Source organism: Oncorhynchus tshawytscha, linkage group LG10 (genome assembly GCF_018296145.1).
Source record: "Oncorhynchus tshawytscha isolate Ot180627B linkage group LG10, Otsh_v2.0, whole genome shotgun sequence".
In the NCBI taxonomy this organism is placed as follows: domain Eukaryota; kingdom Metazoa; phylum Chordata; class Actinopteri; order Salmoniformes; family Salmonidae; genus Oncorhynchus; species Oncorhynchus tshawytscha.
This window is the reverse complement of record NC_056438.1, coordinates 44,701,558-44,716,314: the sequence shown is the minus strand read 5'-3', so window position 1 is coordinate 44,716,314 and position 14,757 is coordinate 44,701,558. Positions and strand designations below refer to the sequence as shown.

The following is a 14,757-nucleotide window of genomic DNA, read 5'->3' as shown; positions in this document are numbered from 1 at the left end:
ACAGAAAAATTGGTCTATAGTGAGAAGATGAGTCCACATCCCATGCCATCAATTGTGTAGATTCAGCTACAGTACATGCTTCAACCCCAAATGAATGGGACAGATAGTCAGTTGATTCTGCTAATTTTCAACACTAATTTGGGATTGAAACAGATACACAAACATGGCATGTTGACTAGGGCTCCTCTCAACATTTTAACTTTCATTTCAGAATGAACTTTCACGTTTAACTTGCACAACCGCTTACCAGTGACCATTATCCCAGGCTTTAAGCATAACTTGGGAACAGTGGAAAACTGAGAGGGTAAAGAGTTACAGAAAGAAAGAGTCAGAAATAGCAACAGACAAATAGATGGGGGGTTGACAGAAAGAGACAGAAAGCTGACAGAAAACAACGCTTGGGGACCAGAGTGGATTTAGACCCATGCCTGAGGCCTAACTGTCATGAGAAGATGAGAGTTGCCATGGCCACCGTGGAGCCACCCAGCAAGCATGTGAGAACGGGAGGCCGGGGGCCAGAGCCCAGGCCTAGTGGCTCGCATGCACTAACCAGGGATTATGTGCATAAGTGATTAGACACTAAGCCAGCAGGTGAAGAAGGAAGGGAGGCCTGAGGACAAGGGCATCCTTCAGGACAGCTCCCCCAAAAGAGCAGAGACTTTTTCCCAAGTGAGGATGATCTCCCATGTGAAGGGGGCTCGGCTAGAGGTCCTCGAGTGCTGAAAGGGCAACCCCAGCAGCCGCTTTCACAGGGTAAGTGGCTGAAATAGGGGTCTTGTGAGTCATCGTCACTGGTAAGAATGGCCATCTTCGCAATAATAAATCCCTCAGCAGACACACTCATGGATATGGACATGGATGAGGCCTTGCAGTGACTTGGTACTGGCTGGGTACTGACATCAACAGACTCAACAGAAGCTTCCATTCCAACAGTGTGGTACATGTGACATTTGGCTTGTGGTGTAGCTGAATAACAACCATATCGCCGAAAACAAATTCCAAATAACCAGTTTTAAACATTCGAAAGTTGTTTATGCGTTACGAATCAGTTCACATAATAACCATTGCTCTGCAGGAATGCGTTTGAGCGATGACGGCACAAAGAAATCAAATTCCATAGAGATAAAGACATCAGAGTTAACCAGAACCTCCCCCAACACCTTTCAGGACTGTGGTATTCCTGAACATATTAGCATGTAAATACACTTAGAAACGTTGACAATGCAGCGAAATGCATATAATCTACATGTTAACTAGCGCTTTAAGGAGTCGCCACAGTTGAATGTGGTTCGAGAAACACTTTCCTGTCTGGGTTTTAAAAAATTCAATTTGATGAGGGGAGGAGGACCTCTATTCCAGGGCCGTGCACAGACCTTTCAGAGGCAGGTGCTCAAGATGTTTACATTTTTTAGCATAAGCCTATTTATTACTCCAAACAACACAGTCACTCATCACAAATTGTAAGCAAGCTAGTTACAGCGCTTCCTAAAAAAAAAGAGGCAAAAGAGGGTAGGCTATGAGCTGATCATTGATATGTTTGGCATGTTCCTTTACGTTAGGTTACATTACATTGGTCTATCAGGGTGATAGGGGTCATACAATATAACACGACTTGTAGAGTATCCTACGTCTTGATAGTTTAGTATGATATATTACGGTTGACTGCTTTAGCATGATATATTCCGTTTGACTGTTTTAGGATGATACACAACGTTAATAAAAGGTTAACTGCCTTGCTCACGGGCAGAACAGCAGGTTTTTCCACTTTTCTGACTCAGGGATTCAAACCAACGACCTTTAGGTTACTGGCACAACACTCTTTAACCGCTAGGCTACCTGTAGACCCACTGGTGTTTGGCAGATATATACAGTACCAGTCAAACGTTTAGACACACCTACTCATTCAAGGGTTTTTCTTTATTTTTACTATTTTCTACATTGTAGAATAATAGTGAAGACATCAAAACTATGAAATAAAACATGGAATCATGTAATAAGCAAAAAAGTGTTAAACAAATCAAAATGTAATTTAGATTTTAGATTCTTCAAAGTAACCACCCATTGCCTTGATGACAGCTATGCACACTCTTGGCATACTCTCAATCAGCTTTAACTGGAATGCTTGAAGGAGTTCCCACACCAGCACTGGCTGCTTTTCCTTCACTCTGCTGTCCAACTCGTCCCAAACCATCGCAATTGGGTTGAGGTCAGGTGATTGTGGAGGCCAGGTCATCTGATGCAGCACTTCATCACCATCCTTCTAGGTCAAATAGCCCTTACACAGCCTAGAGGTGTGTTGAGTCATTGTCCTGTTGACAAACAAATGATAGTACCACCATGCAGAATGCTGTAGTAGCCATGCTGGTTAAGTGTGCCTTGAATTCTAAAAAATATCACTGACAGTGTCACCAGCAAAGAACCATCACACCTCCTCCATGCTTCACGGTGGGAACCACACATGCGGGGATCATCCATTCACCTACTCTGCGTCTCAAAAAGACACAGCGTTTGGAACCAAAAAGTTTCATCATAGCGCTTGATGATTTTTGCGACGGCACTTGAAGAAACTTCCAAAGTTCTTGAAATTTTCCAGATTGACTGACCTTCGTGTCTTAAAGTAATGATGAACTGTAGTTTCTCTTTGCTTATTTGAGCTGTTCTTGACATTATATGGGACTCTGTCTTTTACCAAATAGGGCTATCTTCTGTATAGCACCCCTACCTTTTCACAACACAACTGATTGGCTCAAACGCATGAAGAAGGAAAGAAATTCCACAAATTAACTTTTAACAAGGCACACCTATTAATTGAAATGTATTCCAGGTGACTACCTCATGAAAATGGCTGAGAGAATGCTAAGTGTGTGCAAAGCTGTCATCAAGGAAAAGGGTTGCTACTTTGAAGAATCTCGAATATAAAATATTTTTGGGTTTGTTTAACCCTTTTTTGATTCGTACTTGATTCCATATATGTTATTTCATAGTTTTGATTTATTATTCTACAACGTAGAAAATTGTAAAAATAAAGAAAAACCCTTGAACGAGTAGGTGTGTCCAAACGCTTGACTGTTACTGTATGTACCTTTTAAGCCGATGAATGCAACTATGACATTTCAAATCAAATCAAATCAAATCAAATTTTATTTGTCACATACACATGGTTAGCAGATGTTAATGCGAGTGTAGCGAAATGCTTGTGCTTCTAGTTCCGACAATGCAGTAATAACGAGCAAGTAATCTAACTAACAATTCCAAAAAAAACTACTGTCATACACAGTGTAAGGGGATAAAGAATATGTACATAAGGATATATGAATGAGTGATGGTACAGAGCAGCATAGGCAAGATACAGTAGATGATATCGAGTACAGTATATACATATGAGATAAGTATGTAAACCAAGTGGCATAGTTAAAGTGGCTAGTGATACATGTATTACATAAGGATGCAGTCGATGATATAGAGTACAGTATCAACGTATGCATATGAGATGAACAATGTAGGGTAAGTAACATTATATAAGGTAGCATTGTTTAAAGTGGCTAGTGATATATTTACATCATTTCCCATCAATTCCCATGATTAAAGTGGCTGGAGTAGAGTCAGTGTCATTGACAGTGTGTTGGCAGTAGCCACTCAATGTTAGTGGTGGCTGTTTAACAGTCTGATGGCCTTGAGATAGAAGCTGTTTTTCAGTCTCTCGGTCCCAGCTTTGATGCACCTGTACTGACCTCGCCTTCTGGATGGCAGCGGGGTGAACAGGCAGTGGCTCGGGTGGTTGATGTCCTTGATGATCTTTATGGCCTTCCTGTAGCATCGGGTGGTGTAGGTGTCCTGGAGGGCAGGTAGTTTGCCCCCGGTGATGCGTTGTGCAGACCTCACTACCCTCTGGAGAGCCTTACGGTTGAGGGCGGTGCAGTTGCCATACCAGGCGGTGATACAGCCCGCCAGGATGCTCTCGATTGTGCATCTGTAGAAGTTTGTGAGTGCTTTTGGTGACAAGCCGAATTTCTTCAGCCTCCTGAGGTTGAAGAGGCGCTGCTGCGCCTTCCTCACGATGCTGTCTGTGTGAGTGGACCAATTCAGTTTGTCTGTGATGTGTATGCCGAGGAACTTAAAACTTGCTACCCTCTCCACTACTGTTCCATCGATGTGGATGGGGGTGTTCCCTCTGCTGTTTCCTGAAGTCCACAATCATCTCCTTAGTTTTGTTGACGTTGAGTGTGAGGTTATTTTCCTGACACCACACTCCGAGGGCCCTCACCTCCTCCCTGTAGGCCGTCTCGTCGTTGTTGGTAATCAAGCCTACCACTGTTGTGTCGTCCGCAAACTTGATGATTGAGTTGGAGGCGTGCATGGCCACGCAGTCGTGGGTGAACAGGGAGTACAGGAGAGGGCTCAGAACGCACCCTTGTGGGGCCCCAGTGTTGAGGATCAGCGGGAGGAGATGTTGTTGCCTACCCTCACCACCTGGGGGCGGCCCGTCAGGAAGTCCAGTACCCAGTTGCACAGGGGGGGTCGAGACCCAGGGTCTCGAGCTTGATGACGAGCTTGGAGGGTACTATGGTGTTGAATGCCGAGCTGTAGTCGATGAACAGCATTCTCACATAGGTATTCCTCTTGTCCAGATGGGTTAGGGCAGTGTGCAGTGTGGTTGAGATGGACCTATTTGGGCGGTAAGCAAATTGGAGTGGGTCAAGGGTGTCAGGTAGGGTGGAGGTGATATGGTCCTTGACTAGTCTCTCAAAGCACTTCATGATGACGGATGTGAGTGCTACGGGGCGGTAGTCGTTTAGCTCAGTTACCTTAGCTTTCTTGGGAACAGGAACAATGGTGGCCCTCTTGAAGCATGTGGGAACAGCAGACTGGTATAGGGATTGATTGAATATGTCCGTAAACACACCGGCCAGCTGGTCTGCGCATGCTCTGAGGGCGCGGCTGGGGATGCCGTCTGGGCCTGCAGCCTTGCGAGGGTTAACACGTTTAAATGTCTTACTCACTTCGGCTGCAGTGAAGGAGAGACCGCATGTTTCCGTTGCAGGCCGTGTCAGTGGCACTGTATTGTCCTCAAAGCGGGCAAAAAGTTATTTAGTCTGCCTGGGAGCAAGACATCCTGGTCCGTGACTGGGCTGGGTTTCTTCCTGTAGTCCGTGATTGACTGTAGACCCTGCCACATACCTCTTGTGTCTGAGCCGTTGAATTGAGATTCTACTTTGTCTCTGTACTGGCGCTTAGCTTGTTTGATAGCCTTGCGGAGGGAATAGCTGCACTGTTTGTATTCAGTCATGTTACCAGACACCTTGCCCTGATTAAAAGCAGTGGTTCGTGCCTTCAGTTTCACACGAATGCTGCCATCAATCCACGGTTTCTGGTTAGGGAATGTTTTAATCGTTGCTATGGGAACGACATCTTCAACGCACGTTCTAATGAACTCGCACACCGAATCAGCGTATTCGTCAATGTTGTTGTCTGACGCAATACGAAACATCTCCCAGTCCACGTGATGGAAGCAGTCTTGGAGTGTGGAGTCAGCTTGGTCGGACCAGCGTTGGACAGACCTCAGCGTGGGAGCTTCTTGTTTTAGTTTCTGTCTGTAGGCAGGGATCAACAAAATGGAGTCGTGGTCAGCTTTTCCGAAAGGGGGCGGGGCAGGGCCTTATATGCGTCGCGGAAGTTAGAGTAACAATGATCCAGGGTCTTTCCACCCCTGGTTGCGCAATCGATATGCTGATAAAATTTAGGGAGTCTTGTTTTCAGATTAGCCTTGTTAAAATCCCCAGCTACAATGAATGCAGCCTCCGGATAAATCGTTTCCAGTTTGCAGAGAGTTAAATAAAGTTCGTTCAGAGCCATCGATGTGTCTGCTTGGGGGGGGATATATACGGCTGTGATTATAATCGAAGAGAATTCTCTTGGTAGATAATGCGGTCTACATTTGATTGTGAGGAATTCTAAATCAGGTGAACAGAAGGATTTGAGTTCCTGTATGTTTCTTTCATCACAACATGTCACGTTGGCCATAAGGCATACGCCCCCGCCCGTCTTCTTACCAGAAAGATGTTTGTTTCTGTCGGCGCGATGCGTGGAGAAACCCGCTGGCTGCACCGCTTCGGATTGCGTCTCTCCAGTTAGCCATGTTTCCGTGAAGCAGAGAACGTTACAGTCTCTGATGTCCCTCTGGAATGCTACCCTTGCTCGGATTTCATCAACCTTGTTGTCAAGAGACTGGACATTGGCAAGAAGAATGCTAGGGAGTGGTGCACGATGTGCCCGTCTCCGGAGTCTGACCAGAAGACCGCTTCGTTTCCCTCTTTTTCTGAGTCGTTTTTTTTTTTTTTGGTCGCTGCATGTGATCCACTCGGTTACACTGGTTGTAAGGCAGAACACAGGATCCGCATCGCGAAAAACATATTCTTGGTCGTACTGATGGTGAGTTGACGCTGATCTTATATTCAGTAGTTCTTCTCGGCTGTATGTAAAGAAACCTAAGATGACCTGGGGCACTAGTGTAAGAAATAACACGTAAAAAAACAAAAAACTGCATAGTTTCCTAGGAACGCGAAGCGAGGCGGCCATCTCTGTCGGCGCCGGAAGTACATTTGACCTTGAGGTGAGGAAAAATATTTCAGGCCTACCAGAGTCACTCCTATAATCTAACAATATAATGCTTATCTTTATACAAAATTGTTGGATTGAAAATGAGAGAAATGTACGCCTTTATCTGTATAGCAGACGCAGTACCCATTTGACAAAGAAATACATGTCGGTGCAGCCAGAAAATCCCTCTATATCTCTGGGGCTAAGCCAAAGCTTCTCTTCCTTTATTTATTTATATATACACACACACACACTACCGTAAGAAAAGTACATTTTGTTTTGAAAGAAAAGCACATTTCCGGGATGCTGGCCTTCTAGGCAGAGTTGCAAAGAAAAAACATATCTCAGACTGGCCAATTAAAAATAAAAGATGGGCATAAGAACACAGACCCTGGACAGAGGAGCTCTGCCAGCATCCTGGAGTCGCCTCTTCACTGTTGACATTGAGACTGGTGTTTTGCGGATACTATTTAATAAAGCTGCCATTTGAGGACTTGTGAGACGTCTGTTTCTCAAACTAGAGACTTTAATGTACTTGCCCTCTTGCTCAGTTGTGCACCGGGGCCTCCCACTCCTCTTTCTATTCTGGTTAGAGACAGTTTGCGCTGTTCTGTGAAGGGAGTAGTACACAGCGTTGTACGAGATCTTCAGTTTCTTGGCAATTTCTTGTATGGAATAGCCTTCATTTCTCAGAACAAGAATAGACTGACGAGTTTCAGAAGAAAGGTCATTGTTTCTGGCCATTTGAGCCTGTATTCGAACCCAACAAATGCTGATGCTCCAGATACTCAACTAGTCTAAAGAAGGCCAGTTTTATTGCTTCTTTAATAAGGACAACAGTTTTCAGCTGTGCCAACATAATTGCAAAAGGGTTTTCTAATGGAACACAGGAGTGATGGTTGCTGATAACGGACCTAGGTACGCCTATGTGGATATTCTATTAAAAATCAGCCTTTTCCAGCTACACTAGTCATTTACAACATTAACAATGTCTACACTGTATTACTGATCAATTTCATGTTATTTTAATGGACAAAAAAGTAGCTTTTCTTTCAAAAACAAGGACATTTCTAATTGACCTCAAACTTTTGAACGGTAGTGTATGTTCTTAACATTTTGTACACTTAGTGTGTATATGTATACTGTATAATGGTGTGAAATACACAGTATGGACAGTAAATGAATAGAAAAGGTGTGTAAAGCAGTAGTTATATAGGATGAGCCTTGACTAGAATACAGTATATACATATTAAGTGGGTAAAACAGTATTGAAACATTATTAAAGTGACCAGTGTTCAATGACTATGTAGAACAGGGGGGTAAGAGGGGAATGTTGGGGAATAAGAGATTTGAAGTTTAGGTTTGACATAAATTATGACACCAATTAAAGTCCCAAAATGTTGAAGTACATTTAAACATGTTCACATAGTAACACAGCCATTTTAAAAGTGCAGTGCTTTTATCTAACATGCATTTTTTTGTCTTACAGGAATTATCCATGAAAAGATTGTTGAAGTCTCAACCCATCCATTAATGTTAAGATATCCCCTGTCTGATTCCCAGTAGATAGATAGCAATAGGAGATGTCTCTTGGCCACTTGAAACCAGTTCCTTCTTGTTTGGGTAGTGACTCACTTTGCCAAAATGGCTGATCAGATTTTCAAGCCTGACATCTTGAACTGACCCTATCAATCAGGTTTTTCGAGTTATTGAGTTTATCGGTGGTGGGGGGGATCTTATGACATTGCCAGCAGTAAGAGTTGAGTTCTATTTACAAAAAGACAAGGGCTGTAGCTTTCAAATTATACGTGACTTTCTATTTTCTAACAAAAACATTTTTTGGGGGTTACCACCCAAAACTCGCCAGACCCTGTACCGTGTCCAAAACAACCACTAAGAGTTTAACTGGTTTAACAGGCTCCCGAGTGGCGCAGCAGTCTAAGGCACTACATCTCAGGGCTAGAGTCGTCACTACGGACCCTGGATTGATCCCAGGTTCGATCACGGGCTGTATCACAACTGGTCATGATCGGGAGTCCTATAGGGCGGCGCGCAATTGGTCCAGCGTGGTCTGGGTTAGGGGAGGGTTTGGTCAGGGTAGGGCAGCTGTAAATAAGAATTTGTTCTTAACTGACTTGCCTAGTTAAATAAAGGTTAATAACATAAATACAATTTTTAAAAACTAGGTAGCTTGCTACACACACTTGACAGTTGACCCACATCACAAGCAGTGCATGTTTGGATACCGGGCGCTCAATCTCCGTACAGGGCAGATTGGAAAAAGGCACAATCAGGTGGACGGGAGCTCTGTATAGTACAGATCAATGAAGAGGGTGGGGGTGGTGAACTTGACGACGTCACTACAACTTGGGGGCAGTTGGTTCAGAACAACAACAACAAAAACTGTATACAAAAATGACAAGTTTTACCACTACCCAAAAGGGCACTTGGCAAAGGGGAAGGAGGTTGGGAAGTACCCTATCTGTGCACATGCCTGCTCAATTTCCTTTGAAAGGAAGGACCTAAAGTTAAATAAGACTGAAGTCTCATTGCCTTTCCTCCAAGTTGAAGTTCTCTAAATGCTGGCTTTTTAAGATGTAAAAGAGGCAATCCGGGATCTTAAGCACAAAATATTCATAACATATTGTATGAATTGAATTCGTAACATATCGTACGAAATGGATGACGTAGTATACAACTGGATGACATAGTACACACAAAACAGGGACCAGTTTTGGCTCATGAGCACCACTTTCAAAACTACTGGCTGAAATTATACAAATGTTCTGGAGCATCGCTATAAGGCTAAAGGAAGGTGACAAATGGTGGCTTGTTGTGGTCCGAGGAATTGCAAAATGCCTGTTGCTTCTTTCATTATGCCACAATACTGTTAGCCCTTTGAGCTAAAGCCTAGACATTGCTCTAGGAGCTAACGCAAGTCCTCAGGTTTCAGGCAAGGTTACTCACCATGTGAGCATGTCTTGCTAACTGAACCAACCCTGTTTCATTAGGATTGATCTCTTCGCGTCTGATTATCATAGAGGGTTGGAAAGAAATCCCACAGAGTTAAAGAAACTGGAAAACACAACCTTTGTTTTCAATCGCTTTTCTTATCTTCTGGAGCTTTAATCTTATAGCCTCTCCTTTTCATCCCCGCCTCCAATCAATTCTACCATATTTTTGGGACGGATGGTGACCATGGAGACCAGTGATTTCCCATCATCAAGCCTCTCCCCCCCTCCCATTCCCGCTATTGATACCTCCCCCTTTTTTTTGTCCAAATAAAACAAAGCGTGGTGCTGAATGGGCTCTGAGGTAGGTAAATGTATTCAGTGACATCAGCCAGGACGATTCTATTCTGCCGGACTCCCTGTACCATTTGTTTCCAGCCTTGTCTGAGGGCCGGACACTCTGTTGGGCCCATTGTCCCCCGTGTATTCCACACAGGCCCGCAATTAATGGAGGCCTTGTCTAAGGCTTCTGGAGCAGAAACTTCTGCTGGGGAGGGGGACAAAAGGCGGGCGGGCAATAGCCAGGAGTTGCTATAGGAGGCCCCCCCCTCTTTAAGAGGTTCTCAAAGGGAGGAGGTGGGGAGAACAAGCGGAGGCCCTGGTGAGATGTTTAAGTGATCCCTCTGTCCCCATCTGGCTGGCCTCGCTCTCTGTGTCACACAGCCCAGTTAAAAAGGAACGAGTCCCGGGATTTGGTGATTGAGATGGCCATTCCACAGTCGATTTGCCTTGGCATGACAGCAGTGGGGAGAATATGTAGGGTGGTCTGTCTCAAACCAGATGAACGTGGAGGTTAATGTCAAAAATACTGGCAAGTGGCTATAAGCAAACAACCCAGGGTGCTGTCTTTGTTTAAATGTAACGTTACGGACACAACATGTCAATCTTCATCGCCAGTCATTGACGTGAACAAAGCGCCATACTGGTTCGGGGGAATGCGGTCAAGTAGCAATATACTTTCTTTAAATATTTCCACAAGGTCCAAGGTTATCCTAATCTGTGCCGGTCCAACTCAACCGCCCTTCTGTTATTGGTTGTTATCAGACACTGTTTTCCCTCAATAGCTTTCAAACCCCCTCAAATGGCGACCTGAGCCTCTGTTCCTCTCTCTCCTCTGTGTTTCCCACACTGATACTGATCTGGAGTGTGCCATAAAGCACCGTTATAGATCATGGTGCACAATAAAGGCACGTCTCCAGTCGGACCAGCAGGCTTATTGAGCATGGAGCTGATTAGGGGCAACACATCGCCTCCTCCCCTTCTACCCTGCATCCTCCCTCTCCCTGTTGTCTTGTCCCAGAACCCTTGTTTGTGAAAGGAAGAAAATTGTATTAATGAAAATAAACAGGATCCCTTCTGGACACCTAAATCTTCACAGTAAACGATGTAGCCTTTAGAACAGGGCGCTCCAATGCTGTTCCTGGAGAGGTAACGTCCTGTAGGTTTTTTCATTCCAACCCTAATCTAGTGCACCTGATTCTAATAAGGAGCTGGTTTATCAGCTGCGTCAGGTTAGTTATAACTGGGGTTGGAGTGAAAACCTAGTGGAGGGTAGCGCTCCAGGAACAGTGTTGGAGAACACTGCTTTAGAAGATACTCACAGAGAAAGGCCCCTGCTGTGAGAATCCTCTTTTCAGCGTCGAATCCTGTTTCGTGAAAAACGTACAACCGTGGTAATTTTACACACTGGTGTAAAACATTGGACATGAATAGAAAATCCATGACGACTATTGGCTCATTTTCGTGTCCACAATTTCTTATGTGTTTTTTTGAGGTCAGTCTTTTGTGCGTTTATTTATGTTCATATTGTTAAGAAAGAATTTGAGGATACAGATGACAAGTTTCTTCCGCGATACGGGCCCATACAGACCCTGACCTAGCCTCGGGGTCATTTGAGCTGAAAGGTATTAGGAGCTTTAGAAAGGAGACGTTTAGGGCGCCTGAAGTCTGTCAAGAAGGTGAGAGTGAGAGCAACCTGGTAATCTTCTCCTCTATGGTGACAGTTCATGTCATCTGCATGCTAAGACCGAGATGTGAAGGTCATTGAGTACAACATCAGTTGTCAGTCACATACATGTGATGGTAGTTTACAGAATATTGTCTTTACAGACACGATGACCTAAAAAAAAACCATATTTATTTGGTGTACTTTAAATATGCTATTTAATGTTTAACATACTAAAATAAACAGAGAGTGTTTTGAACATTAAAACAAACTGTTTCTATTTCATTATGAACTACTCACTTTTGGATCAATTAACCTGGGCTTAAATTGGAGTCTAATACAGGTATTTATTTAACCTTAATTGACTGTTACTAATAACTAAAACCTTCATATTTCTGCAACACATTTTATAAAATGTAACCTGTTGTATTTGTTGATCATATATACAGATGTAGGATCTTAATCTGATCACTTTTTTTGTTGCTGAGAATTATCCTGCAGAGCAGACTTAGTGTATTTTCATTTGTAAAAGTCTTCTGAAGTTTGCAATTTCCACTCTAAAATGTCAGACTTGCTTTGCTATAAAGAAAAATGTAACAAACCCTACCGAAAAAAATTCCATTAATTATAATCCACATAATAATTCACATTTCCTGCTGCTGCAAGATCCTTTTCCTGCTGTAGCACACTGGCTCAAATTAAGATCCTACATCTGCACTGCCCTACCAAGCAAAAAGGCAGTAACTGCTCATAGCATAAAATTATTTGATTTACCTTAGTTTTACAGTAACTTTATGCAATTACTGCTAGCATAACCCAAATGTTCTCCAGAACACAATACAATAGAGGCAGGATACTTGTCCACATGATTAAGCATGCATTTCATGTAAGCAAAAATTAAATTTACTAATTTTCGACCAAATGAGCAGTTACTGCCTTTTTGCTTGGTAGGTCAGTGCAGTAGTGTGCTGTGGACCACTGTCTCACACACAAGACACCAGATAGCCAATGCAAGGCCTCCTTACACGAGCCAACCTCATCCCTGGCAACGTGTCCCGCGCGCTCATTGGTAGAAAGTTGCAGTGGAAATAAAACTTTGGGACATTTCACACGAGCCGTTCGCGTGCAGCCTCCTCTATAAATACGACCGGGGGTGAAAGTAACAGTGTTGACTTGTTATCAACACCGCACTGATAGGACTTTACCTCAGCTATAGCCACATTATAATAAACGCCTAGAACGAACTGCGTTGGTCAGAAAAAGTGCATAACCGGTGTTTGAATATTACTCAATAGGCTGGACTTTCTTTAACAATAGTGGGACATTAAAAAGGATTTGCTTAAATTGGCTGGACGATTGTGGGATATTAAAACTTGAAGATGCCAGCTGATATTTTGGAGAAAACATCCCCATCCTCTGTCGCAGCCACTCCGTCGAGGGTCAGTGGAACTCCGGATAAACCAAGGACTGCCTCAGAGCACAGAAAGGTACAAAAATACACCGAAAGAAAACTATTGCTTTTTATATGTAAATTGTTTTGTTTTTCATTATTAACATGTTTTGTGTTTTAAGTCCTCAAAGCCAATTATGGAGAAGAGAAGACGTGCGCGAATCAATGACAGCCTTGGTCAGCTAAAGACCCTCATCTTGGATGCACTAAAAAAAGATGTACGTTTTTTTATATGGCAAAAACCATATTCCATGTAGACATTTATGTCAACGACATATGCTTATATCGTTATGGACTGGAAAGAAACTCAAATAGATTATTAATCATGTGTCATTTTCTTCTTGATGTCTATTTAGAGCTCGAGACATTCGAAGCTCGAGAAGGCGGACATCCTTGAGATGACTGTGAAGCACCTTAGGAATATGCAGCGTCTCCAAATGACTGGTAGGTTGTTTTTTTTTATCTCTAATTGATTACAGTCATTCTAGACTTGTATAAATATAATCTGGCTGTGCCCATTTGGCACGCATCGCAGTTCCCACGGTCGTATATTTACCCAAGTTTACCAAAGCTATTGATAGACCTACTTAGTATTATATAATTCGATTGTAATGATTTTCTGAACAATATATCCTCAAATATATGTTTTTGACTTTACAGCAGCTATAAGCAGGGATCCATCAGTCTTTGGCAAGTACAGAGCGGGATTCAGCGAATGCATGAGTGAAGTTACCCGTTTTCTGTCCACGTGTGGAGGGGTGAACACGGAGATCAGGTCTCGACTTCTCAGCCACTTAGCCGGCTGTGTGTCACAGATAAACACAGTAAACTTCTCAACTCAATGCCAGATCCCCACCTACCCTCCGCATCCATTGCTTGCCCAAGCCATTGCGCAAATCCCAAGTGCATCTCCTCAGTTAAATGGAATAATGCCTTGCAAAAGTGGCTCGCCTATCAACCTCACATCAGAAATGGCTACATTATACAGTGGACTTCAGATTGTGCCGGGGGCGACAGATGGACAATTCGCTATTCTGATTCCAAGCGTGGCTCTTACGCATACGAGTGCGCCAAACGCAATACATGGCAATCCAGCACTTGCGGTGCCTGTGTCACTTGTTGCGCCTCCCGTCACCGCAGACTCGGTGTGGAGACCATGGTAGGGTCACTGCGTGCATTAAGGACTTTTACGCACGATGACGCATTTTTTTTACGGGAAGTATTCCGTCAGATATGACTTTTTAAAAATATTTTCGTATAGGCTGTTCAAAGCAAGACTCAAAAGTGATGTTTACGCACATGTTGTTATTCTTTGATGGAGGATACAGTTCACCGTTCCATTATTATTATTTTCTATTTGTAGGTCAGTGATGTCATGAATATGTGTTATTGTTGTGATGCTAAATGGAAAATCAATAGATTCTTTAAATGAAATTGAAATGTTTAACACCTCCAACTGGTCATATCTTACTTACATTAAAAAATAATTGTCTATCCTTGCCCTAGTGATGTGCTGTGATTGATGACCCTATCAAGGCTTATTTAAACCACATAATGAAATTCGGATCTCGAGCTATGCATCGAGCACAGGAAAGCTCCCAACTACTGTCAAGCAAACTCCTCAGGTACTTCCATATCTGAACATCTACCTTCCCATCCAACATCACCTCTGAGCTATCATTGATCGATGAAGGAGCATGCAGGAATTCTAACTCTGATTTAAGATTCAAGCCATACAGGCTACACCAAACCCA

The 14,757-nt window shown here is 43.3% G+C and overlaps 1 protein-coding gene across 1 annotated transcript; it reads left to right on the top strand.

The window, feature by feature from the left end:
* Positions 1 to 12,710: 12,710 nt before the first annotated feature.
* Positions 12,711 to 14,499, top strand: LOC112261072 (transcription factor HES-1-B). Its single transcript, XM_024436420.2, has 4 exons — positions 12,711 to 13,040; positions 13,126 to 13,221; positions 13,360 to 13,447; positions 13,664 to 14,499. The coding sequence occupies exons 1-4, from the start codon at positions 12,933 to 12,935 to the stop codon at positions 14,164 to 14,166; spliced, it is 795 nt and encodes a 264-aa protein (XP_024292188.1). The 5' UTR covers positions 12,711 to 12,932; the 3' UTR covers positions 14,167 to 14,499.
* The last annotated feature ends 258 nt before the right edge of the window (positions 14,500 to 14,757 follow it).

Bases quoted from the DNA above. Each gene is read 5' to 3' on its own strand.
- LOC112261072 (XM_024436420.2), top strand. From the start codon at position 12,933: ATGCCAGCTGATATTTTGGAGAAAACATCCCCATCCTCTGTCGCAGCC. The intron at 13,222-13,359 runs GTACGTTTTTTT...ATGTCTATTTAG, and splicing joins TGGATGCACTAAAAAAAGAT to AGCTCGAGACATTCGAAGCT. The intron at 13,448-13,663 runs GTAGGTTGTTTT...TTGACTTTACAG, and splicing joins GCAGCGTCTCCAAATGACTG to CAGCTATAAGCAGGGATCCA.